This window comes from Sphaerodactylus townsendi, linkage group LG02 (genome assembly GCF_021028975.2).
Source record: "Sphaerodactylus townsendi isolate TG3544 linkage group LG02, MPM_Stown_v2.3, whole genome shotgun sequence".
NCBI lineage: Eukaryota > Metazoa > Chordata > Lepidosauria > Squamata > Sphaerodactylidae > Sphaerodactylus > Sphaerodactylus townsendi.
The window spans coordinates 100,775,041-100,799,890 of NC_059426.1; the positions used below are offsets into that span (position 1 = coordinate 100,775,041).

A 24,850-nucleotide genomic window follows, 5' to 3' on the forward strand; every position below is an offset into this window, starting at 1 on the left:
GCAGTAGACTCTAATCTGGAGAACCAGGTTGGATTCCCCCCTCCTCCACGTGATCATCAGACTCTAATCAACCAGGTTGGTTTCCCCACTCTTAAACATGAAGCCTTCGGGGTGACCTTGGGCTAGTCACAGTTTTCTCAGAACTCTCTCAGCCTCACTTACCTCACAAGGCCTTCCGTGGGGGGAGGAAAGGAAGGAGTTTGTAAGCTGCTTTTTTACCATTGAGAAAAGCAGGGTATGAATCCAAACTCTTCTTCCCTCTTCTTCCCACCAGTACACAAAACCTACCCCAGCTGATAAGATGACTTATTTTTTCACTTTTGACCTGCAAACTATCTCAAATGACAGGAAGTTAGAAAAGAACTTCAGCACTCCAAGAAGAAGTTAACCATGGCACAGATTCTAAGTGTTGATGATAAAATACCCTATGCCAAGGAGAGTTACATTCAAGTCCTCTAGCATTTTAGAGCCCAACAAGATGTTCAAGGTATAACATGTTGACAGTTAAAGCTCTCTTTGTTAGATACCTTTTGTCAGATGCCAAGGAATGTAGTGCTCATAATTCAAGAGAAAGAATAATCTGAAGATATAGTTTCATGGCTGTAAGCATAAGAACTCTTTTTCTGGGAGCAAGCCCAATTTAATAAAATTGGACTTACCTCTCAGTAGTCCCAATCAGGTTTGAACTAACACATTGTGTATTGTGGTGACCATTCCAAAAAGAAAATCATGTTCAACAGATTGCCACATTTGATGTTGAGTAAACAGGATTTGCAAACCTTACAATCTCATTTGTAAATGAATTATTACGGATTCAAGGCATATTTGTTTTTATGTTCCCAATTAATCACAAAATTGAGGAATGTTTAAACAATACATTTTAAGATGCTTCTGTTTTATTGCCTGTGAGATTTATAGAAGGGGAGTGGTAGGATTTTTTTTTTAAAAAAAGATGAGCTGCAAATGTATTCCTATCAGGGCCCCAAGTGTAAATTAATAATTCATCCATCTGCATCTTCTTGCACTTTGCTGGCAATCCCTAACGAAATTAATGGTCACACATGGCAGAATGACTCCACTGTGGTCTCCCAGGATAGCAGCTGCATTGCTTTACAAATGACACAGGTCCCACGGGTTGATGTGTTGCAGGCTCACAGAGCAGAAGCCAATTCATACTTAATACTAACAAAAGAATGGAGGAGTTCTTGTAAGATTTTCCCAACTAATTCAGGACCTGACTTGAACCAAAACACAACAGGGATTAGACTTTAGTGGTATATTTTCCCCAGGAGTAAGTTCCACTGCGTGTACTTGAGAAGGATTTTCAGAAGGAAGGATTAGGATAGCCAAAAACTGTTACAGTGTCAGGTCTCAGCTTTATCCATCCATCCCATCCGTTTACTGTACCAGATCCTCCATAAACATAACCTAATTTGCATATCAAGTTTTGCAAATATGCATGCTTAATTTCTCTCTCTCTCTCTCTCTCTCTCTCTCTCTCTCTCTCTCTCTCTCTCACACACACACACACACACACACACACACACAAATATTTTATATGTTCCATCCTTCAAACATCCTTTAAAGAATCAATGAATGATGATTGGTTCAAAGGATTTTGTTCTAAATACAGAACAGCATAACTCAATAAGTGAGAGATACAAATCTGACCAGTATAAGAAAGTTATATATAGTAGTTTGAACAAGCTCATTCCCTTGACAAACATACACAGATTTTAAGAGTTTGTTTTTGGCTTCATTTTTTTCAATTTTTATAAAAGACAGAATATTGAAAACTGTAGATGTTGCTTTTTTACAAGTATTGATTGAAAAGAAGTAACTCTTTTAAATTTTTAATTTCAGTCTCTGTAGGATAAGATCAATCTCTGAACGTGATTACTCAATTTGACATGTAAGGTTATTGATTCATTACAAGGTCAGATCTGAGACTTACCAGTGCAGCTCAAAGCTGTAAACAGACTGAAGTGTCTAATTTTCAGCTTTATCCTGAAGACTGGAAATGTATAAGGGAACCTACATCAGTGATTACAAAATGTGAGCCGATCTAAGAAGTCATATATTCTTTAAGGAACCAGGTACATGTTAGACTACAGTATGTAGAAGATTAGTAATAAAACTAAGTAAGCTGTTATTTCCAAGACAGATTATTTAACCATAGAGCATTATGGAATTTCCCCCCTATGTATAAAGTACCTTCACAGTTCCAAATATAATTGTAATTGTTTTACAGTCACAAGCATGCAATACTGCAGCATTGGTTCTTCCAAATTTTTCCAAGTTTATAGTCATTTTAAATCTATCTAGGGCTAGTTAGAGGCATATAGAAGCAAAAAGGTCATTGTGGGGCCAAAATGATGGACAAGGATATACTGTGATACTTCCCTGAGTTTCCTGGAGGAAGGATGGGATAGTAGGTAGATCATTGCTGCTGTTCCCATTGTTATTAGTTGTTTTGGAGGTTAAGTTGAGTAGCAGTGTTGGTGGTGACTGGAGATCACTGTTTCTACATAGTGGAAAGTCAGTGTGGACATTACTCTTCAGCCACCATAGCTGATCCCAGTCTGTTCCAGCCACTTCTGTTGTTTTCATTGTCCCTCTCACTTGTTTCCCCAGTCCTGTCTCCAGCCTCAAGCTCAGTGCAATTTGCAATCCCTAGTATCTATTAAAGAAACAAATGCTCTTCCTATTGTTGCCAAGAAGGTATAATGCTTCAAATAGACCAAGGTCCAAAGAGGTACACAAAATAGATCTGAATGCATGTGGTTCCAAAACAAGCAATTCACAGAATGGGAGGCTCAACAGTATAAAAACAGCAAGGGTGATACTTGTTCTGTTTGTAACTGCCTGGTGGAATGGTAAACACTGTTGTGTGAGTATAAAACAAGCAAAATTGTCTCAGCTTGACTGGATAGTTCTGTAAGTTGGACAGGCCCCTTAAAACTAGGACTTATAATAGTAGAAGAAGCCAAAATGGAATATTGATTTTAATGGCAGAAAGCTGAGCTTGTGACTATTTCTTACTATAATCAGTGGGTCTTGAAAGGTTGAATTGTGTTCTAAGCATACATATCAAGATTATAACCTTGCTTTCACACATTTTTCCTGCTTACACTTTCCCATCAGGTTACTTATTCATCGAAAGATATATTCAAATTTACTTCTAACCTTCAAGTTGCTAAATTGAGAAAGAGACACTTATATTTTTGTTTTCCAATGTCTATTTATTATTAAAGTCATAGTATAGAGAAACATTCTCATGTGTTCCTTAAGACTAATATGTACAATCAGGTGGAATACATTTTAGTCATGTTATTACATTTTTATTCTACCTGTCATCTAAGAAAGGAGATTAGGGCAGTATACATGATTCAAACTCTCTTCTTCCATTTTACTGGTCCAATGATCCTGTGAATTAAACAAGGCTGAGAAGTGATACTACAAGAACATTATTGCCCATGGTTTCAAATCCAGGTCTCTCCAACCCAATTGCACACTAAGCACTACACCACACTGGTTCTTTCTTTTCTACTATCTCCACAGTTTTTATTTAAAATGAACTTATGTTTGAAAATGTATTCCATATAGCTGCCGGTATGTTAATCCTGCTGGTATGTTGGTATATTTGGCCATGTTGATCTTGCCTGTTGGAAAAATAGAATTTTTTTTAAAAAAATGAGAGGAGCAGATTATTTTAGTCTAGAGGTTAGATATTTTAAACTGAAAAATTACCTGACAGAAGAATTACAAATAAGCTTATCTTAATCAGATACACGGCTATACATACTTTTCTCAACAGCATATTGCTTTGTACACCAAATATATTGACCAATTTGCTGGGTTACAAATAGTGGGTTTTTGTCAGCAGAGAAACTTTGGTTTTTGGTAATGCCTTTCACATTCTCCCAGAACTGCTGAACCTATTTAGTAATAGGATCAAGAAGATCATATTCCCACCTGTTACTGGGAACAGATGCTGAGCAGTTATGCAGTTGTGCTAACCCAGGAGCTTTATAAAAAGTCTTGGGAAGCTGTCTTCAAAGCATGTCAGATAGTAACTTCCCTGCTTTTGGCTGCCCATTGGAACATAAAGCAAGGAACATCACATTCTAAGGCAAGGTGCACAGCATGTAGTCACCCCAGAAAGCCAATGAACTCCTGATCAGTTGTGAATGGTACAAAATACTGTGAACATCTGCACTGTGGAGATGATAGCACAGAAAGGGCACATCTGCTCACAACAGTGAGAGGCATCTGTTGTTCTATTTAATTGTGTGCAAAGATTGACTGGGATCTCTAGTATAGATAGCAGAACCAGCATTAATTCCTGCTTTTTAAGCATTTAGAGAGTGTTAGCACACCTAATGGCATGTAGATGCAAATGGAAAACAAAACCATTTGCAATAGCAGAGGAACAGCGGACGAAGGTACGAAGTGAGATGGATACATCCAAAACCAGAGAGTTAAAAATGATCTTTTGCCCAATAAGAGATCAGCCCTTCTATAAAAAGCTGAGAACAAGTCACTACAAAATCTTATTTTGTTAACATTGATTCACAATGTTGCATAGATGTCATGATAAGCTCAAACTGAGAAAACTGTGAAACCTCTAAAAGTCAATTGTTACCCTGTGAATAGTTAGCATGCTTGCCTGTACTTTTTATGCCACTATTTCAAATTACTACAGAGAGGATTTCATTCCTTTTTACAGCTCCTTTAATCTGAGGAAGTAGATATAGAGACTTGCAAAAATTCACTACAACTGTGAGAAAAATATCTAGTAAGCCAGTATGATATGGGAGCAGACCCTAAGGCCTTTTCTGCATGGGCCAGAATCACCAATTCCGGTCTGGTAAAACATCATTTGGGGGGGGGAGGACAGCTCACACAGGGGGCACTGCGAATACGATGCAGCGCCGCTCTTTCCCTCCCCAAACGATGTATTCCAATCTCACTCAGGGAGCGAGGTTGTCAGAATACACCGGCTTCCACTCATTGCCGAGCGAACGGCAGCAGGTGGAAGCCGGCATATTCCCTGCGCTGGCCCCAAATGCCCCCTGGCCTCTGTTGCTGCAGCCGTCGTGCTGGCCATGGGGGCGTGTCCCCTGACCTCCTCAGAGTGCCAGACACCCGGACAAGGTAGGAAGGGGGCTGCACGGCTGTGCGGAGCCTGCTCTGCCAGCTGCGCAACCCGTGGGGCCGTTCGTGCAAATGGCCCCAGGGCTAGCATTCCGCAAATCTGGCCATGCAGAAATGGCCTAAAAGAGTTTTACAGTAAACTGAATATTTAATATTCTGTTCTAAAGGTGTTAAATAAAGCTTTGGATGACTTTGCGTCAGTGCTTACACTCTGACTACTGGTCAGAAAGTACTTTGAATGTGAGTGTCACCATGCATATGTTGAACACTTTGGGTGCCCCACCTCACTATGCAAGTAAAGCTGCCAAGAAGATTAACTATTGTTATGTTTTCTTTTTAACAGCCTTTAATTCATGTTACAAAAAAAGAGAGCTTTGAGTTGTCCCTTTGACGAAAAATCCATGATGGATGTTTGTATCTTCATGAAGATCATGTTGATTCTCAGAAAGTTTCTCACAAACACCACCCTGTCAATATTGGAAAAAGAATGAAACAATTACACAAAGCCGTTAGTTAGAATGGAGAAATGTTAAGAGTCAATCCCCATTCCAGCTCCACACTCTATTATTTATTTCAGTGACACCCCACTTTTCTCCCCAGCAGGGACCAAAAGCACCCTAAAATTTAAACTTGGCTATCATGCCACCATTTAACTTTCTCTTTCCCAGATCCCTAAGTCTCTCTTCAGAATGCATGGATTCCAGACCTTTTACCATTTTAACTGCCCTCCTCTGGACCTGTTCCAGCTTGTCGATATCTTCTTGAATAGTGGTGGCCTGCGCTGGACATAGTATTGTGAGTTCTGACAAACACAGAATAGGGTGGTACAATTACTTCCCTTGATTTGGACACTATACTCCTGTTGATGCAGCCCAGAATTACATTGGCTTTCTTAGCTGCCACATCACACTGTTGACTCATGTTCACCTTGTGGTCTACTAAGACTCCCAGATGCCTTTCACATATACTGTTATCAAGCCATGTGTCACCCATCCTATACCTGTGCATTTCATTTTTTCTACATAAGTATAGTACCTTACATTTCTCCCTGTTGAAATTTGTTTTGTTAGTTTTGGTCCAACTCTCTAAACTCAAAGTATTTTTGAATTCTGATCCTGATAGGATTAGCTCCTCCTCCTAATTTGATGTCATCTGCCAATTTGAATAGCAAGCTCTCTATTCCAACATCCAAGTCATTGATAAAAAATACTGAATAGCACTGGATAGAACACTAGTCCCTCCTCTCCAGGATGAAAATGAACCATTGGTGAGTACCCTTTGGGTTCAGTAAGACAACTAATTACAAATCCACCTAGCAGAAGAATTGTCTAACCCACATTTTACAGCCACGTTTGTTTCTGTGTTTGCCCCTCTCCCCAGCATATGTTTTAAAAGTATACAGATATATTCTGACCCAACCTAGGAAGCTGAGGAACTGAAAACTTCTTTGTTGGTATATATCTGAATATGATACATGAGAGGATGATATGAATTCACAACATATACACTTTTATTTCACTTTTACAAGGAAATGGTCAAGTCAGATTGCTAGGGAGGTTTCCATTTTACATTTAGCAAGTGAAAAGGAAACAAGAATGAAGAAACTTCATATAATTATATACAGCAGATAATTTGATGCAAAAAGTAGCTGTTTTGTTCTAACAGCAGGTATTTGTAACCAGAGACCTAGCTAGGGAAAATGGAGCCTGGGGCAAAATCTGAATTTTCCACCACCACCATATGGGCAGCTACCCTCCCACATCACAACAAAAGAACGATTTTTTGCACCAAGTCATTTCAAAGTCACCATCACATTATAGACAAATGGCCCTCCCAGGGCATTTGTCCCTAGGGTGCCCTGTTGAAACTATTCCTCTGTAACTGCTGAGAGAGATCACTTGGCTGCCACTGCTTATGTACACAGGCACTACCTATTTGACACAAATTTTCAAAAGTCTGTGTATTCTGGAACATACACACAGGTTCCAATTTTCCTTCTTTAACACTTCATTGGGATCACCACCGCTCCCTTTCTAGGAGCTATTTCTCTCTGGGAAGGATTACCAATTTCACTTCCCTATTTCAGGATGCTCTTCAATCTTTTACTCCCCTCTTTTTCTGCCCTACTACCCCCACCTTCCTTCCAAACTGCCACTCCCTCAGGTCAATCAATCAATCAATCAATCAATCAATCAATCAATCAATCAATCAATCAATCAATCATGCCTTTATTGGCATAAAGTCAGGATAAAACAAGCTCATATATAAAAAAGACAAGTTAATTCGTGCAGAAGAATGTTTGGGCACTCATGTGGATATGCTTATAATGTGTACCCTCTTCTAAAATGCTTTGGAGGGGGCAGTCTACTAATATACTCTTCTAATGCTATAATTAAAAAATATGTTGGTGTAGTTATAATATATAATATTAATTACTTTTTGTACCCTGTCATGAAGGAAACAAAACTTCACTACAAAAAACCCACTAACTTAAATGGTGGATGATGTGTGTGTGTGTGTGTGTGTGTGTGTGTGTGTGTGTGTGTGTGTGTGTGTGTGTGTGTGTGTGTGTGAGAGAGAGAGAGAGAGAGAGAGAGAGAGAGATTCTCAGATTATCAAAGCTAACCCAGAAAAGAACAAAACCTTCTTTTATCTCTCTGTGGCAGTGGCTTCAAACTTTGATGTGATCTTTCAAATGGTGCAGCTTTCAATTGTGACATTTCTTCTGCATTCAGCATTTGTTCCCATTCTTTATTTCCCAATGAAAGAAAATTCTAATACACAGATATTCTTTTGTGACTGATATTCAACTATTACCTTTTTCACTTGAAAAGGCTGCTTCCCTTGGAATTTACTGTGCTAAATTTCTTGGCCAAATATAATTGAAAATCATTTCTCTTCTGCAAAAACAACAGTAATATTTATGTTATCACTGGTTTTGCTGCTGGGTTTGCTAGTAGGAAATGTGCTTCAGTGTAATGACAGCACTTATCGACACGACTGCAGAAACAAAATTAAGGCAATTTTCCATTAATCCTCTCACTGAAAAGGTAAGTGAAGATTTCAGGTATGGTGATTCTTATTTTCTACCTTTTCCTAGTCAACTTTGCTATCATTTCAGGCTGCAAACTGATTGCTAACATTAAAATACATACTTTGGGAGCTCAGCTGTAATCCTTGGCCTTATATTGACAAAACAGAGGTGCTCTAGGTTAGTAGAAATGCAAACCAGGAATTTCAGATCTTTTATGTCTTGGATGGGATTACAATCCCCTAGAAAAGTCAGGTTAGTAGCTTGGAAGTGCTACTTAACACAAGTCATCTTAGATAAATCAAGTGGTTGATGTGGTTTTGAATACTTTCACGCAGTTTTGTCTGTTCTTGTTCCTGGCTCAGTCTGCTCTAGTTACAGCTTGACTGGACTATGCAATGCACCTTACTTGGTGATACCCTTGAAGAGTATTCAGAGGCTGCAGATAGTATAGAATTCTGCAGCTTGACAGCTAGTTGGGGTCAACTGTTGAGAGCTTGTGCCCCTAATTTTACAACAATTCCATATGCTTCTGGTCCAGTTTAAGTTTTTAAAAAATCTTTTACACTTACTTAGCTTGGGACTGGGGTATCTGGAAAATTGTCTTCACCCACAAGTTCCTGCTCAGGAAGAAAGATCATGGGGAGAGGCCTTCTTCATTGACCTAAGAACCTAAGAAGAGAGATGGCTTTTTCAGTCACATGATTATGGAACACCTTTCCCAGGGAAGTGTGCCTGATTCCCTCACTTTTGATCCTTAGGAGGCAGCCAAAGACAGTTTTGTTCATGGCAGCATTTGATTAGTTCTGCCTACTGGTCTGTTAGTTCTGCCTACTTGTTGATTAGTTCTGCCTACTTGTTTGTTTAGTTATTTACATTCTAAGCTACCTTCAATTGTTATAAGCTATGTTAAGGTAGAAAGGCAGCTAATAAATGTTTTTATTGCATTCTATTGCTTTTCTGCCCTCCCCGCCAACTTTTACTCCAAGGAATACTGGATTGTGTACCTCATTCTTTCCTTTTCCATTTGACCTTCGCAGCAAACATGTGAGGCAGAATAAGCTAAAAGTCCAAAAGTCAGCTAATGAGTTGCACAGCTGAGCAAGGATTGAATTCAGAAACATATGGAGCTGACTTGTACTAGATCAAACCACTGGTCCATCAAAGTCAGTACTGTCTACTCAGATTGGCACCAACCAGCTCTTCTGGATTTCCAGCAGAGGTCTTTCACATCATCTCTTACCTGATCCTAAACTGGAGATGCCAGGGATTGCATCTGAGACCTTCTGCATGCTAAGAAGATGCTCTTCCAATGAGCTGCAGCCCCACCCCCTAAGCCACTCCCCAAAGGGGAGATTCATCCTCAAAGCTGATCAATCCTTAATTAGCGGTATATCCACCATACTTGTTCCATACCAGCATGGGGGTATTGGTTAGAGTGCTGAAGTAGGATCTGGAAGATCCAGGTTGAGTTCATATTCTACCATGGAAGCTCACTGGCCATGAGATCCTAAGCAGAGCTAGGCCCTCTTAAGCAAATTGACTTTAATGAACTTAAAGGCTGTATCTCTGGTTAGGATTGCACTATTGGTAGTGTGAGCAACTGCCTGTAGGAAAAATGGCCTGGCCCTATAATGGCAGTTTAATAGATTTTCTAGGTGTTATTTTCCTTCAGGCCATGAAGAGATTCAGTCCATTCCCATATATTAAACCTCCATTAAAGGCCTGTTGGCAACCGTAACTGTGAGTGACCTCAGGCCAGTTGCTTTTCTGTAGTCTAACCTACCACACTAGTGGCTGTTGTGAAGATCAAATGAAGGAAAGGAGAACCACACTGTAACTTCATGGGCTCCCCATTAGGGAGAAAAGTGCTATACAAATATCGAAAGAAATATGAAGCCCCGTGGGGCTGTGTGGTAAGCTGCAGTATTGCAGACAAAGTTCTACTCATGACCTGAGTTTGAGCTCAGTGGAAATCAGTTTCAAGTAACCGGCTCAAGGTTGACTCAGCCTTCCATGCTTCCAAGGTCAGTAAAATGATTACTCAGCTTGCCACTAATAAAGTGTAGACAACTGAAGAAGTCAATGGCAAACCACTTTGTAAAAATAATCTTATCTAGTAAATATTATGTGATGTTACTCTGTGGTTCAGTAATGACCAAGTGCTTGCTTGCACAGGGGACAACTATCTTTACACCAAGGGATGACTTGTTTGTTGCAGAAGAGCCATTGCAGATCTGTGTCTCATAAACACCTCAAATACAATGCTATTCAATAGGATCATTCTGCATGTTTAATTTGTAAGTTCTCCACAATCTGAAGAACGAAGCAGCAAACTCTTCTGAGGTTCATGAGCTTTTAAAGTAATGAGGATAATAAAACCTAGAACAGGAAGGAAAATTCTCAAGAACCTCCTGCTTTCATCATGTGAATCTTAGACCTTCCATTAAAAATGAAAGTTGTGTTTACACCCACCTTGTTTTTCTCATTCCATCTTTGTTGTTTCAGGAACTATTAAAAAGATTCCTCCCCCCCACCCCCGATCCCTATCAAACCCTAACCTTCTGTTTCTAAATATGGATTCAGAAAAGAATATATTGTTCACTTTTCAGTTACTTTTCAGTCCATTTTCTGCAGGAATTAGTCATCACAAGAATTAATTATGTGACCCAGATAACAAAGAAAGAGGAGGAGGTGGTGGTGGTGGGGAGCTCTTCTTGCAGTGAATGTAAATATTTGTTTTTGTATGTTTCCAATTGTGAGGTTCTTGACAAATTATTTTGGAGGAAGTAGTGTACTAATTTTTCTTTTTATTCACTAAAATATTCCTGTTGTGTCATGTAGAAAATGCTGAGGAATGCCAAAGAGACAGGAGCAGAATTGAAGTGAAATATGTTGAAGACAAAGCTGTAGCTGAGCACAAGAAAAAAAACCTTCAGGAGTGGAGTAAAAGTTTAAAAGAAAGATGTGTAAAAAGAAAACATCAAACTGTTTCCAAAATTTGCTCTGAAGATCTATTTCATATTACAAGAAATACCGTTCACTGATAATATTATGCAAAAAGTTTCTAGATAGCACAAAATGTCCCAAAACATGTTGTTTTAGTGCTATGAAATTCTATAACACAAAACAATTGCAGTCCAGTTCCTGAAGAAATGAGTTAAACAAATCCTGGAAGATAATCCAGCTCTATTTAATGGTGATATTGTTAGAGGTCAGACCACGCCCTACAGGGCAGTTATGAGAATGTTGGCACTTTTCCTGTGTACAGTGTGCACATTTTGAATCCTTGATTCAGCATGGCTCCAGCAGGTACAAAATGGAGTCCAAGCAAAGGCCAGCTGATATCTAAGGAGGGCTGACCCAACACTAACCATGTCATCCCCCCCCCCCGCCCCACACACACCCTTAATAGAAAACAAGCTATAGGACAATGGGTTTCCTGCAAGACACTACTAATTCCATCCGGATGTTATCTTTCCCCTCTGAAAACACCCCTTAAATATAACTATTATCAACATACTTTGCAGCACCCATCCCTCCATCAAAGTTTTGCCTCACCTTAAAATCAATTTCTAGTGAATTGGATTCACACCCAGCTGCTTAACGTGTCTTTTTGTTACGACTAGAGACTAGTATTCAGAAGTCTCTGGGAACATGCATCACACACAGATAATTTCATCAACATGTTGTCCTCATGCTGGCATAAGAGGAAATTACAATGGTACTGGGGAACTTTGACTGACTGCAAGGAGTGGCGCTGCATCACCATGCATGGGTGCTGGTGCAGCTGTGGTGGCCACACATGCAAGCACACCTCTGACACAGAGGTTTGCACTGGTGTCAATGGGGCTGTGCCTTGTAAGGACAGGGTTGGTGTTAGCTTCATGAGCCCCTTGTGCATGGGAATGTTCACATTTGTCAGTACAAACTTGCAACATTGAAAAAGAAGGCACAAGGCAAGAGCACATGCACAAATGCACCAGAGCTACATACAGCAATTCAGTGGGGGTTGAGGGAGTGTCCTTATTAGGTTGTTGGCTGTGGGACAGCTAACTGCTTAGGAAATGGCTTGACTGCACCATCACTGTGCAGTTCCTGGCTGTAGTGTAGCCCCCACCCCACCCCCAGATTGTGCTGTTAAGTGCCTTGTAGCTGTGAGGCTAAGGAGTACAGATGACAAATAAACCTCTGGATTGTTGCTTGAGACTGCTGCAAAGTATTGGAAAAAGAATACAACTCTGAAACTACAGACTGTACAAGCAGAAATCACAAATATGGCTTTTGTTATATAGAAAAGGATAAATAGAGCATTTATTAACACTTTTTTTGCAGCAACGAAAGTGACACAGTCCACATCTTTTCACAGCAAAGGCTATGATCACGTTTTACATCACTTTGAGGCACAAAGCAAAATATATCATTGATTTTTCTTCAGATCAACATATGGTTCATTTTATTTTATTCTCATTTAAATAAAAAGGAAGAAAATAAAAACAATCCTCGAGTTGTATATTGCAATAGCAGGGCCTTAAAATACTAGCACAATACAAGGAGCAGATCAAAAAACCCAGAATGGCTTCTTAACATACAATGATAGTTGTTTCATAGAAGTTGGGAAATGGATACTTGTTAGAGCATTAAGTGGTCTGGTATTATGCTGAAGTTCCCTGTTGACTGGTCTGGTCTGGTCTGTTTTTATTTTTCATTTTTTTACTATCCCAACTGTCTCAAGGATCTAGAATAAGTTCAATAGTGACAGTAACAAAGAGATTAAAAGAGCATGCACTTAATCGCGCATTGCACTTATTGCTTGGTACACTAACATTACAATTCTTGTTGAACAATGCTTAAAAAACACAAGGCCTCAATCTAGAGCTCCATGCTCATTGGCGTGAATACAAAATTCCTACTTCCATAGACTTCCCTGCTCACTTCAATAGGGAAGGCAGGTCTGCATGTGCAAAGGGGTGCACAGTCTGAATTGTCTTCTCCCTTGAAACAAACTGAGAGGCCTGTTTATGCACCAGTTCAGGATTCACATTGAAGCACTCAAGGTTACCAACCTCAGGGTGGGATCTGGAGTTCTCCTGGAATTACAAACTGATCTCCAGACTAGAGAGATCACCTCCCTTGAAAAAAAAAGTCAATTTCAGAGGGCATGTAGAGGAATTGTCATATTAGATTTTACATCTAATTCTCTCTGAGCTCCCATCCTATCCCAAACTCTGCCCTTCCCAGGCATCACCCTCAAATCTCCAGAAATTTCCTAAAATGGGGTTGGCAACCCAAATGCTGGACCTGTAAAGAATTTCTATATCAGAGAACTACAGCCCACAGCCCCCTGAAGCCAATGGCAAACTTTCAATTGATCTTGATGGATCTGAATTGCACTTGAGCTCTGTATAAGTAGAAATGACTCTCTTCCTAAGTCCAATTCACATTAGATGCCACCTTTGGCTCACCAGGAAGATAGTTGCTCATCTTCAGTGTCCTTTATAATTCTATTTATTTGAAAGAGAAATACATCTTTTAAATTCAGAAATCTTTAAAATAGTACTATTTTTTTAAATTATACAGCATCTTCAATAAACTATGACTTTATATAATTGTGGCACAGCATCGGAAAATATGAAAAACTACCCCAGGATTCAACAAATAGCTAATTTCTTCCCTGATTCTTGCATTTACCTCCTAACAGGTGCCAAAAAAAATACATCCATGTTTGTTCTAGGGCTACTTTTCTGCAGTTTCATTTTCTTTGGATTTTGTTTGGGCCAGAAGATTTCTGGCTAGCCATTTGCTGCAGATATTGAACATTCCAAAGACATTGCTGCCTTGCTTGGCTTTTTTGTTTGTTTTTGTTTGTTTGAACATTTTGTATGGAAGTTCAGATTTAGTACGACTTTATACTGGTTGGTACATGTAAGGAAGAACATGATACATACAACAACCATATGAGTCTGTAAAGAATAGAAATAAAATATTTGTGCCTAAACAACCAATTTGCATCTTTATCACAGAGTAGCCTGCAGCATACAATCACAATAAACATATGCTGTTCCTTCATTTGTTCTGCAAAGGCTTGATTCAGCTCTCTTGGAAAAGGGACTGAATTGGGGCTTCATGATAATCTAAAACAGAATCTTCCTGCCTTAGTATAGCAAGAATGAGAAATTCTTGCCTAAGAACAACCATACGTCTCTTAAATTGTACCAAGTAAACATGTGGATAACTTCACACAATCATTTTTTCTCTTTCAATACAGTGTAACAAATATGTAAGTGCATTTATTTATTTCTGAACAATCAAGTACTTTTGGCTTTCTAAACTGAAGAGTTGATTTCCCAACATGGTTGGTAGTTGTGCTTTAATCCTTTGTTATGAGCTTTCAGCTCATATATACTGAAAGAACCAATTTCCCCTAGTAGTTTTGACCAGTAAACCCTTAAAACTCTACAGAATGGATACATCCAAATGGAGGTGATGAGATGTCACAAACTCATACAGATTGCACTTTAATGGATTGTTTTTAAAGTTTTACAGTAAGACCTTCTGTTTGATATGTGTTTACATGTCTATACCACATTTGTGAGTGTGTGTCTCTCTGCATGTGCAAACAATCACAATGAATAAATCACAAACACTACAAAATATATCCAATATAGGTCTGTTATGAATAATCTTCTCCTTCCTTATAGCTATATGAGTCTTGTACTTCTTCTTGTACAAATTCTTCTCTCTTCTCCCAACCATTTGGCCAGCCACCATTGACCTGGGTCATAGCACCATAAGATTTAGTGGTACCATAATTTACATAATTCTGAGTGATGTCCCCTGTTTCTTCATCAAGTTCATCTTCATGTATGAAACCACATTTTTCTTCACTCGTCTGTTCTGGATCTGCCCATGGCTGTTTTTCTCCAGATGCAAATACTCCATAGAATATGACTCCTCCATAATGGACCAAAGCAGCAATAAGGAAGACGTACTGCCACTCCTCACGTGTCTGCGAGAAAGAAGATTGCCATTTCAGAATAGCTGTCTAGAGGGGGCAGATCTGTTGAATGAAAAACTACTCTTTATGAGAACTATGGTTTGTCAACATTGCACCTATGGGTTGGCTTTATTGTCACAGAAGTTATATCAGCTTTCTATATTTCACGTCAGGCAGAATCTTCCTACAATTTGTGAACATACTAATAAATTTAGCTGCATTGTACTGAGCCCTAACATTGATTGAAGTTGACAAAAAATGTTTATTATGATTCACAGGGGATTGGTAGAAGTCCTCATCCCAAGATCCTTTTAACCAGAGATACCAATGACTGAATCTGGGACTTTCTCCATATTGAGAATATGCTCTACTTCTGAATTTTTATTTTTATTTAGTTGCTCTTTCTGCTATGAAAAAAAGTGGACTTGAGCCCTCTTGGACTGCATAACATCCTATATTAAGGTTGAAACAGATGTGATAAAGTTCTTGGATCTCTGTCAATCCATTGTGTACTCTTGCAACTATGATTCAGAATTAAGCTATGGAGGAATGGAAGTGACTTAACACTTCATGCCTCAGTTGGTTTTGTTATTGGTAGTGGTTTAAAAGAGGAAAAGAATGTGTTCCTTCTAAAATGCTGTATCTTTTTTTACAAAAGCCACTATTATTAGCATAAAAACTCCAGTTTCAGTTGGCAAAATTGATGAATATTTGAATGTTAAATCATCTTTACTCATCCCATAAGGCCCCAATCACAATCATAACTGTGTGCAAACTCAATTTACTTTTAAAAGACTGGAAGAGATTTGTGACCTTCAGAGCATCTCTTTTGATCTTGAGTTAGGCTATCACTGGTACTTGTCCTCGACAATGCCATGCATGCTCCTCTCACAGAATAACAATGTTGCATTAATGTTTGGGTAGAAACCAATGACATTGTTAAACCTTTCCTTAAAATGGATTGGGAATCAGTTTGAGCAAGATTAGGCTGAAGATCGAAACCCAGAATTCTAACCTGAAATTATAATCTGAAGGTGTTGTCTAGAATTTATTCACTCTTGCTAAAATATTATTTAAACGATGCAGTGTATGCTAACAAAATGTCAGTGTTTATAATTCAACCTGTCACCAGTTCTGCTTCAGCAAAATAAATATGATCTTAGAATTACAATAACTAGTATACCTACTATTGGAATCTTTTGAATGAGGGAGAAAAGACATAGCCAAAAGAGATAGTAAAGTCAGAAAGGACTTCTGGGAATGAAATGTAATGGGAAAAGTGTAAACAGTGGATTACTATAATTTTACTTTTAACAATAGTCACACTTTTTATAATGAAACACTTGCATAGGATACGACAAAATATTTGGTGATTTTCAGCCATTTAAAAACATTATAGCCAATTGATGTTATTATTTTCCCAAGATGAATTTACATTTCTATTTTGTGGTAAAGTTGTCACTGGTTTTTTTGATACAGTAACAATATATCTTATCCCAACTCTGTTTACTGGTGTAATAGAATGACAGAGTAACCTAAAGAAGAGATGTTTCATTCATTGTCAAACTTTTAATCAATATTTTAGCCCGATACAAGGGGGGGGGGGAGTGAATCCACTAGTGAGAGTGATGCTGCACTGCGGCAGTGGATTTGCCCTCCCACAGGCACTTGCTCTAGCAGAGGAGCTAATCCACTGGCATGCAGTTACCACGGCTCTCCCCAACAGTGGGACGTAGCATAACATGCTGCACCAGTATTCCTGCTTTTCTGCGGTCTCAGGGCTGCAGGCGTATGCTGCAAAATGGTGGCATAAGTCTATTCATTCCAACAGAGGTTTCCCAGTGGGGAGGCTTTTTGGCATTTTCAGCCTTTTCACACCACTGGGAAGCCTCCATGGGAGCAGCAGCCCGGTGTGGCTGTAGTGCCCAAGACTGGGCTTCTGGTGTCTTGGATGGGGTTGTTCCTGTAGTACTGCAGTCATAAAGCTATGTTCACAACCTGAGTCTGATCTTGATGGAAGTTGATTTCAAGTAGCTGGCTCAAGGTTCACTCAGTCTTCCATCCATCTTAGGTTGGTAAAATGAATACCCAGCTTGCTGAAGGGAAAGTGTAGATGACAGGAGAAGGCAATGGCAAACCACCCATCAAACTAGCCTGCCTAGTAAACATTGTGACATGACTTACCCCATGGATCAGTAATGACCTGTGCTAGCACAAAGGACTACCTTTACCTTTAATTAAACTCACCTTATTCTTTGTCATTGCTCCAACAATTATAGGACACACCATTCCAGACAGTGTCCCAACTCCATTTGAAATCCCCATTAAGATACTAGCATATCTTGGAGCAATATCTAAATGATTAACATTGAATCCTGCAACATAAAAATAGTATTAATTGGTCAGCAAAGAATGTACTACGCTGATCCCATTTAAAGTGGTGTTTCTGACTATTGATATTCTTTTCATATTCACAGAAACCCCGGGCATTGTTTGATTACTCATGACCTCATATTTTAAAATTTTGATAAAATAGTGATGGTCAGTAAAAATGATCACTTACCAGATATGGCAAAGCCACTGAAACCCACAGCTAGCACTAAGAATGAAATGGCCACACCTTTACTATGAGAATAGCCAACCACCAAGAGAAGGGTTGCTTCCATTCCAAAACCTTGAACAATTAAAAGAAGAAGAAAGAACAAATGCTAGTCATGCAATCTGTTAAAAATTCTGGATGGACAGATGGTATTTCTAACACAGCATCCACTTAATTAACAAACTCAAAGGTGAAGTTTCAGTTTTCAACTGACATAATTCAGGATTCAGTTAACATGTAACAATGTTCAGCAAAGATTTCGGGGACTGGTAAGAGACAAAGGTTTCTATAGCCATTCTGGTGCTACCTTAGAACTTACTAGAAAGGGAATGTACTACAGCTGCCCAAACACTGTTAGGGTAGTATACCCATCCAAGGCAGGAACATAGGAAAACCTATATATACTTTAAATGAATTCAAATCTCCAGGCCCTGATAAACTACATCCCAGGGTATTAAAAGAAGTGGCAGAAGTAATCTCAAAACTGCTTGCTATAATCTTGGAGAACTCCTGGAAAACAGGAGAAATCCCAGAGGACTGGAGGAGAGCTAATGTTGTCCCCATCTTCAAAAAGAGGAAAAAAAGTCAGTCTGACATCTATACCAGGAAACGTTCTAGAGCATATAATTAAGGAGACAGTCTGTAAGCACTTGGAAGGGAATAATGTGATCACTGAAAATCAGCATGGGTTTCTCAAAAACAAGTCATACCAGACTAATCTTATCTCTTTTTTTGATAGAGTGACAAACTTGGTAGATGAGGGGAATGCTGTGGACGTAGCATACCTTGATTTTAGTAAGGCTTTTGACAAGGTGCCCCACAATATTCTTGCGAGTAAGCTGGAAAGATGTGGATTAGACAATGCAACTGTTAGACGGATTTGTAATTGGCTGACTGCCAAACACAAAGAGTGCTCATCAATGGCTCATTTTCATCCTGGAGAGAAGTGAGCAGTGGAGTGCCACAGGATTCTGCCCTGTTGGATTTATATCCCCCTTTCTCTCCTGTAAGGTGACTCAAAGGGGCTGACAATCTCCTTTCCCTTCCTCCCCCCACCCTGTGAAGTAGGTGGGGCTGAGAGCACTCAGAAGAACTGTGACTAGCCCAAGGTCACCCAGCTGGCATGTGCTGGAGTGCACAAATTAATCTGAATTCCCCAGATGAGCCTTTACAGGTCAAGTGGCAGAGCAGGGAATCAAAACCAGTTCCTCCAAGTTAGAGTGCACTTGCTGTTAATCACTACACCACCACTGCTCTTGGAACTATGAGTATAGATCTTTAGATAAGCCTAACTGCAACCTAGTTCATAATCTCACCTGCTTCTAAACTAGCTTTTTTCTAGATGTATGTGATTCTCTCTGCTTCTTCAAATACTACCATGTATTGGCCTGATATATACAAGTCCCTATTCCCCATTTTTGAGGAGTAAGAATCATGTGAAGTAAGACTATCCACAAAGCCCTCATGTCATGCTGATATACATGTTTTCTATATTCTTTTGATGATATGGCTATATGTTTATCACAATAACTTACCAAAACATTTTATGTTAGTATAGGGCATCATTTAAATATTATTGGTCTGTGAGTTTTATACCCTAGTATATTCAACATCTGTTTAAAGTGCCTAAATAAAAAAATATTAAGAATTCAGTTGCACCTTTTAAATTAATGTTTTATTTACCAAGTTTAGATTATTATCTGTTTGATCAGATCTGCTGTTAGGTGCAAGCTAGAAAAATCACTTGGTGGAATGTTTATGCAAAGGGTGTTGACTAATAAGAAACCAAGATTCAGGAAACCAAGATTCAGGAAACCAAGATTCAGACATACCATTATTCCCGGCTGTTAAATTACACTATGATCCTCCTTAAGTCTTGATTGACCCAGTCAAAATGAATTATTTTCTGCTCTACCATCTCCCATTCCACATGTCCACCCAAATACAGCTGTTGGAGAATGACTCTTATGTTGCTGATGGAATGACCAGGAAAGTTAAAATGTTCACTCTCAGGCTATAGTATGAATAAAGTGTGAATATAGTATGAATAGTATGAATAAAGCTTACCTCCACAGTTCATTATCTTTCTGACAGTAGTGGTTGAAAGAATTTCCTTGCTCCTTAGAAAGTCTGCAATTTGCCCACCTATGGGCACAATTATAGTCATCACTAAATGTGGTAAAGCAGATAACATGCCGACCTAAGGTTAGAATGAGAAACTTCATGTAAGGGGAAAATCAGGAGATAAACCTTTGTATCTGAGCAGGTTCAAGAAATGGCACCTTGATGATGCTAACCAATATGGGAAAATTTTGATCTCCAAGATGGGAAGCCCCATCCAAAATTGGTGGAGGTGAGCCATGGTGCTGATGTGGTGCCACCCCATTACTCCCATGAAGGCTTCCCAGTGGGGTGGGGAAGTTTGAACAGTAAAAAAACCCTCTCACTGCCAAGAAGTTCCCACTGAGCTGAACTGACTTTTTGGCAGCATAAGTCTGAGGCCCAAGACACCCGTATAACACCTACAAAGGCCAGGAGGGAGCCAACACTGGCCATCCCCCCGGCCCACTCCTGCTATGCCACCACCGCCATCAGGGGCCCTGGGATGCTAGTACGGCATCTAGTATGGTTTTCTAGTGCTGGGGGAGGGGTCATGGTGGGTGCATGCCAGTGAAATCACTCCTCCACTTGGACAAGTGCTTGGGGGGAGGACAAATTTACTGGTGCAGCCACACGCTGCTTCCACATGCGGATTCAGCCTCTCCCTTTGGATGGGGCTGTAATCATCAACCAGTGACTTGATATCACATGTATTTCTTATTGCGAACTATTAGCAATGCTGAAACTTCATGGATCAAAAGATAGATTAGAACAAGAATGGACTTGTTAGGGCCTAGATGCATAATTTCAGCAAAAATTTTGCAAAGCTAGTTCAGGTATATTCTGACTACCTGATAATCAGTTCAGAGAAGCAGCATTATAGCATAAAGCAGTTTAAGACATTGTTTTTTTGACCGCATAACGTATGTCTTGTGAACATGTTCTGCCACAAACTGATCCGAATATTCAATATTCCACTTAAAACGATATTAAACATTTGTTGGACCAAGTACTGAATCTATCTCAGTTTTGCCTGTGGTAGACCATGCATGTGATTGGCTAAACAAATATGGTACAAGTTCCTAAATCTGTGGAAACTAGGGTTTTCTAGTGATAGCCGCATCCTAAAATAACCACATGAATTGGATGACATCTATAACCATGTTTGGACTGTTTCTGGTACACAATGGAACATAACAAGGACAGCATAGCTGGTGGAGGTATATTCTGATCATAGAATTTTTCTTCTTCTATGCAGTTTGTCTCAAATTATGCAAAAAAGGAAAGCTTGTGCACCAAGAAGTACATTTTTGTGCAGTTGGAATATGATGTTTAATGTGGAACCACTTCAAAATAAATAAAGAAAAGTAGACAAAAAAGAAAATGAACATAAATACAGTCTCTCTGTCCTGTCATTTTTTCATTCCTGCTTTTTTCTTTTTTCTTTTCTGAGGTAAACTCTGGGCAAAGTCTAGACTGAGTGGCTGAGACTAGTGACAAGGGTCTCAGGCCACCCGTTGTTTAGTCGGGCCTCCCAGCGACCTGGAGTTTTCCAACTGGAGGTTCCCGGAACCATTCAGCCGGCAGTGTGAGGGTTGAGAAGGCTGGGACCAGAGAAGAGTCCAAGAGGTGCCGAGAGCTGAATTCAATGACCACGATCCAGGGGGGGAGCTGGTGGCAGGAACTCCCCAGTTCCTTCTCTCTGATGGCACCTTGCTGAGGGTACAGAATTGTACTAGTGAGTGACACCAAGTGGGAGAGCAGTGACCCCTGGATGGTGAGAATCCTCAGACCTGATGTTCCCTCTTAATTTAGCGACCACTAGGGGGCATTAGGAGTTGGTGGCAGCAGCTCCTGTCCAGCTTTTGACAGGTGCTCCCTTTCAGGCTATTAACTTTAAAATTCACACTTCCCCACAGGAATTTGACATTAACATCTGTCATCAGTGGCTGCAGCCCTCCACTGGTGAGAGTATTGGTGGGCTGAGCCGAAAGATCATTAGTTCCAAGGCCTTTGCGTTATTACACCTGATTCTTCTCCATTCCTTAGTTTTGACCTGCAGATTAAAGAAGATTGAGGTAGTGCAGGTTAGTTGTAGGTGTAACGGTTTGTTAGGTCTGCTGTGTTATTGATGCTTTTAGTTTAGTGGATAGTTAGATTAGATGGTTAGTATTGTATGTTTAGGTTTAGTTGTTAGGCTTAACTTTTAGAATTAGGTATGATAGATTGTTAGTGGCTAGGCTGGGTTGTTTTTACTAACTGTTAAGTTCTGATTGTCTTGGGTCGCTGTGATGGGAGGGGATGGTGGGGGCATGGGGGCATGGGGGCGGCACTATTCGGGCAGGGGATTCCAGTACTGATGGGACAGTGTAGATATGATGGTAAGCAGAAGCCATATGAGAGAAGGTGGGTGAGAGGTGGTGATACTTGACCTCCTACAGACCTCTGACCTATCCCGAGGAATGAAGGCTGTGGGGTTCAAGTATCCCCTGCTTCGTCCTTGGTGCTGATCAATGCCAGGTCCATTAATAACAAGACCATGATCCTCAGGGATTATCTTGGGACTCAGCAAATGGACCTTGCTTGTATTACCAAAACCTGGGTGCGTGATGGTGAGATGGTTGCCTTAGGTGAAATCTTGCCCTCAGGTTTCACGTCTATCCATCAATCTTGAACCCAGGACTGTGGGGCCGGTGTGGTAATGTTAATTCAGGATTCAATCCCTGTCAGGGCTGTCCCTGTCCCAAGGATCACCAGTATAAAGTGTGCTGGCCTGGAGTGGGTGTCCTTGGAGAGGTTGGCTGTCTTCCTGGTGTACCAGTCACCTAGCATGCCTGGGAAAAGCCTGCCACAGCTGCTGGAGGCAGTGGCTGACTAGATGTTGCAGTTTCCCAGACTTACTGTCTTGGGTGATTTCAATGTCCATGTTGATACTGCCTCATGTTCAGTGATTGTGAATCTATAGTGTCATCCATGGTGATACTAGACCTCTCCCTGATAAACTCTGGCCCCACCCATGAGGCTGGCCACGCTTTGAATTTGGTCTTTGGGTCAGGAATTGATATGACAGTATCCTCTATTGATAGAGTGCCATGGTCCGACCATTATGTCCCGAAGGTTCCGGTGGACTTACCGCGCCAACCCTGTCTAGGCGATGGGCTGATTTCAGGGGAGTCCTGAGCCCTTCGGGGGAGGGCGGTATATAAGTTTAAATAACAACAACAACAACAACAACAACAACAACAACAACAACAACAACAACAACAATTTATGTCTGCCCTTGGAGACTTATGGATCCTGTTGGATTCCTGAATGCTCTGCAGGATCCTGAACCCCCTGGCACCCTTGATGAGCAGGTGGAGGACTGGAATTCCAGGCTCTCCAATACCATCAAGGTGATTGCTCCCCGACATCCTCTGCGCCCCGTTCTCGCCAGACTCCCTGGTATACTGAGGAGCTACACCAAATGAAATGGGAGCTCAGACGTCTAGAGTGAGTGTGGAGGAAGTCTCGTGATGAGACTGTGCAAACATCTTATAGGACATTTATGGAACCCCATGAGATGGCGACAAAAAGGGAGAAGAAGGAGTATTTTTCATCCTCTCTCGTGTCCACTAGCTCTTGCCCAGCACAATTGTTTCGTATTATTCAGTCGCTCTCCTCGTTAACTGAAGGTTCAAAAAATACCCAATTGGCTCTTGGCTGTGAGGCATTTATGAGCTTTTTTGCAGATAAAGTCATGTCGCTCCACCAGGACCTTCCTGCCACCTTTGTTACAATTAATGAACTAGAGGCTCCGTTGCTGTCTTCAGGCCCTCGTTTGGACCAGTTTTCCCTGCTCGCTGAAACCGATTTCGACAGGACTCTGGCTGCTGTTAGACCTACTACCTGTCCCCTGGATCTGTGTCCCAACCCTGCCAAATTAGACCATGCCAGGAGGAGTTATGACCCCACATGTTGAATATCATCAACTGCTCCCTTGAGCAAGGAGAGTTTCCAGGTAGGTTGAAAGAGGAAGTGGTTCACCCACTTTTAAAAAGACCATTGTTAGATCCTGGTGATCTGGCCAATTACTGCCCCATTTCTTTCGTTACTGGGGAAAGTAACTGAGAGGGTGGTGTTGGAGCAGCTTCAGGACTTCCTGGAGAGCACATAGGCACTCAATCCCTTCCAGCTTCCACGCTGGGTTTCCACATTGGGGATGGGATGGAGACCATCCTCGTTAAAGATACATTTTGCATGCAGCTTGACCGAGGCGGATTGGTGCTGCTGGTATTATTAGACCTTACCGCAGCACTTGATGTGATCGATCATGACCTTTTGATCCACTGCCTTGCCATTTCCAGAGTGCAGGGCACTGTTCTTCAATGGATTACCTTGTTTCTTCAAGACTGGAGTCAGCGTGTCATGGGGACAAGGCCTCCCAGAGGTTCCCTCTTAGTTACAGTGTGCCCCAGGTGGCTCCCCCCCCCCCGCTGTTGTTTAACATCTACATGCGACCCCTTGCTCAGTTGGTGTGGAGTTTTGGGCTGATCTGTCATCAATATGCTGATGACACTTAGCTTATTCTGTTGATGGAGAGGGGGCGGCCGCTGCCCCTGCAGCTCTACAGCATTGTCTGGAAATGGTCACTTGTTGGTTTAAGCAGAGCAGGTTAAAACTTAATCCATCAAAGACGGAGATCCCTTGGCTGGGTCATGGGGAGGGGATTGGAGATTTCCAGCCACTGGTGTTGGAAGGGGTCCCTTTGGTACGGACCTCTTCGACCTGCAACCTGGGGGTCCACCTGGACTCATCGCTTTCTATGTAGACCCAGGTGGCCTATGTTACCCAGGTTGCTTTCGTCCACATTCGCCAGGCCCAGTGGCTGGCCCCATACCTCTCCCAGACTGACCTGGCCATGCAATAGTCACCTCCAGCTTAGAATATGGGCCTTTGGTGAGACCAGCCGCTGATATGGGTGCCC

The 24,850-nt window shown here is 40.8% G+C and overlaps 1 protein-coding gene across 1 annotated transcript in view; it reads right to left on the reverse strand.

The window, feature by feature from the left end:
* Nucleotides 1–12,470: 12,470 nt before the first annotated feature.
* Nucleotides 12,471–24,850, reverse strand: part of SLC17A6 (solute carrier family 17 member 6) — a 78,648-nt gene continuing 66,268 nt past the window's right edge. Inside the window, exons 9-12 of the mRNA XM_048484028.1 lie at nucleotides 19,852–19,984; nucleotides 17,749–17,859; nucleotides 17,433–17,560; nucleotides 12,471–15,197 (exon numbers count right to left, since the gene is read on the reverse strand). Of these exons, the coding sequence (XP_048339985.1) occupies nucleotides 14,862–15,197; nucleotides 17,433–17,560; nucleotides 17,749–17,859; nucleotides 19,852–19,984 (708 nt within the window). The 3' untranslated portion in view covers nucleotides 12,471–14,861. The remainder of the gene's footprint in view (nucleotides 15,198–17,432; nucleotides 17,561–17,748; nucleotides 17,860–19,851; nucleotides 19,985–24,850) is intronic.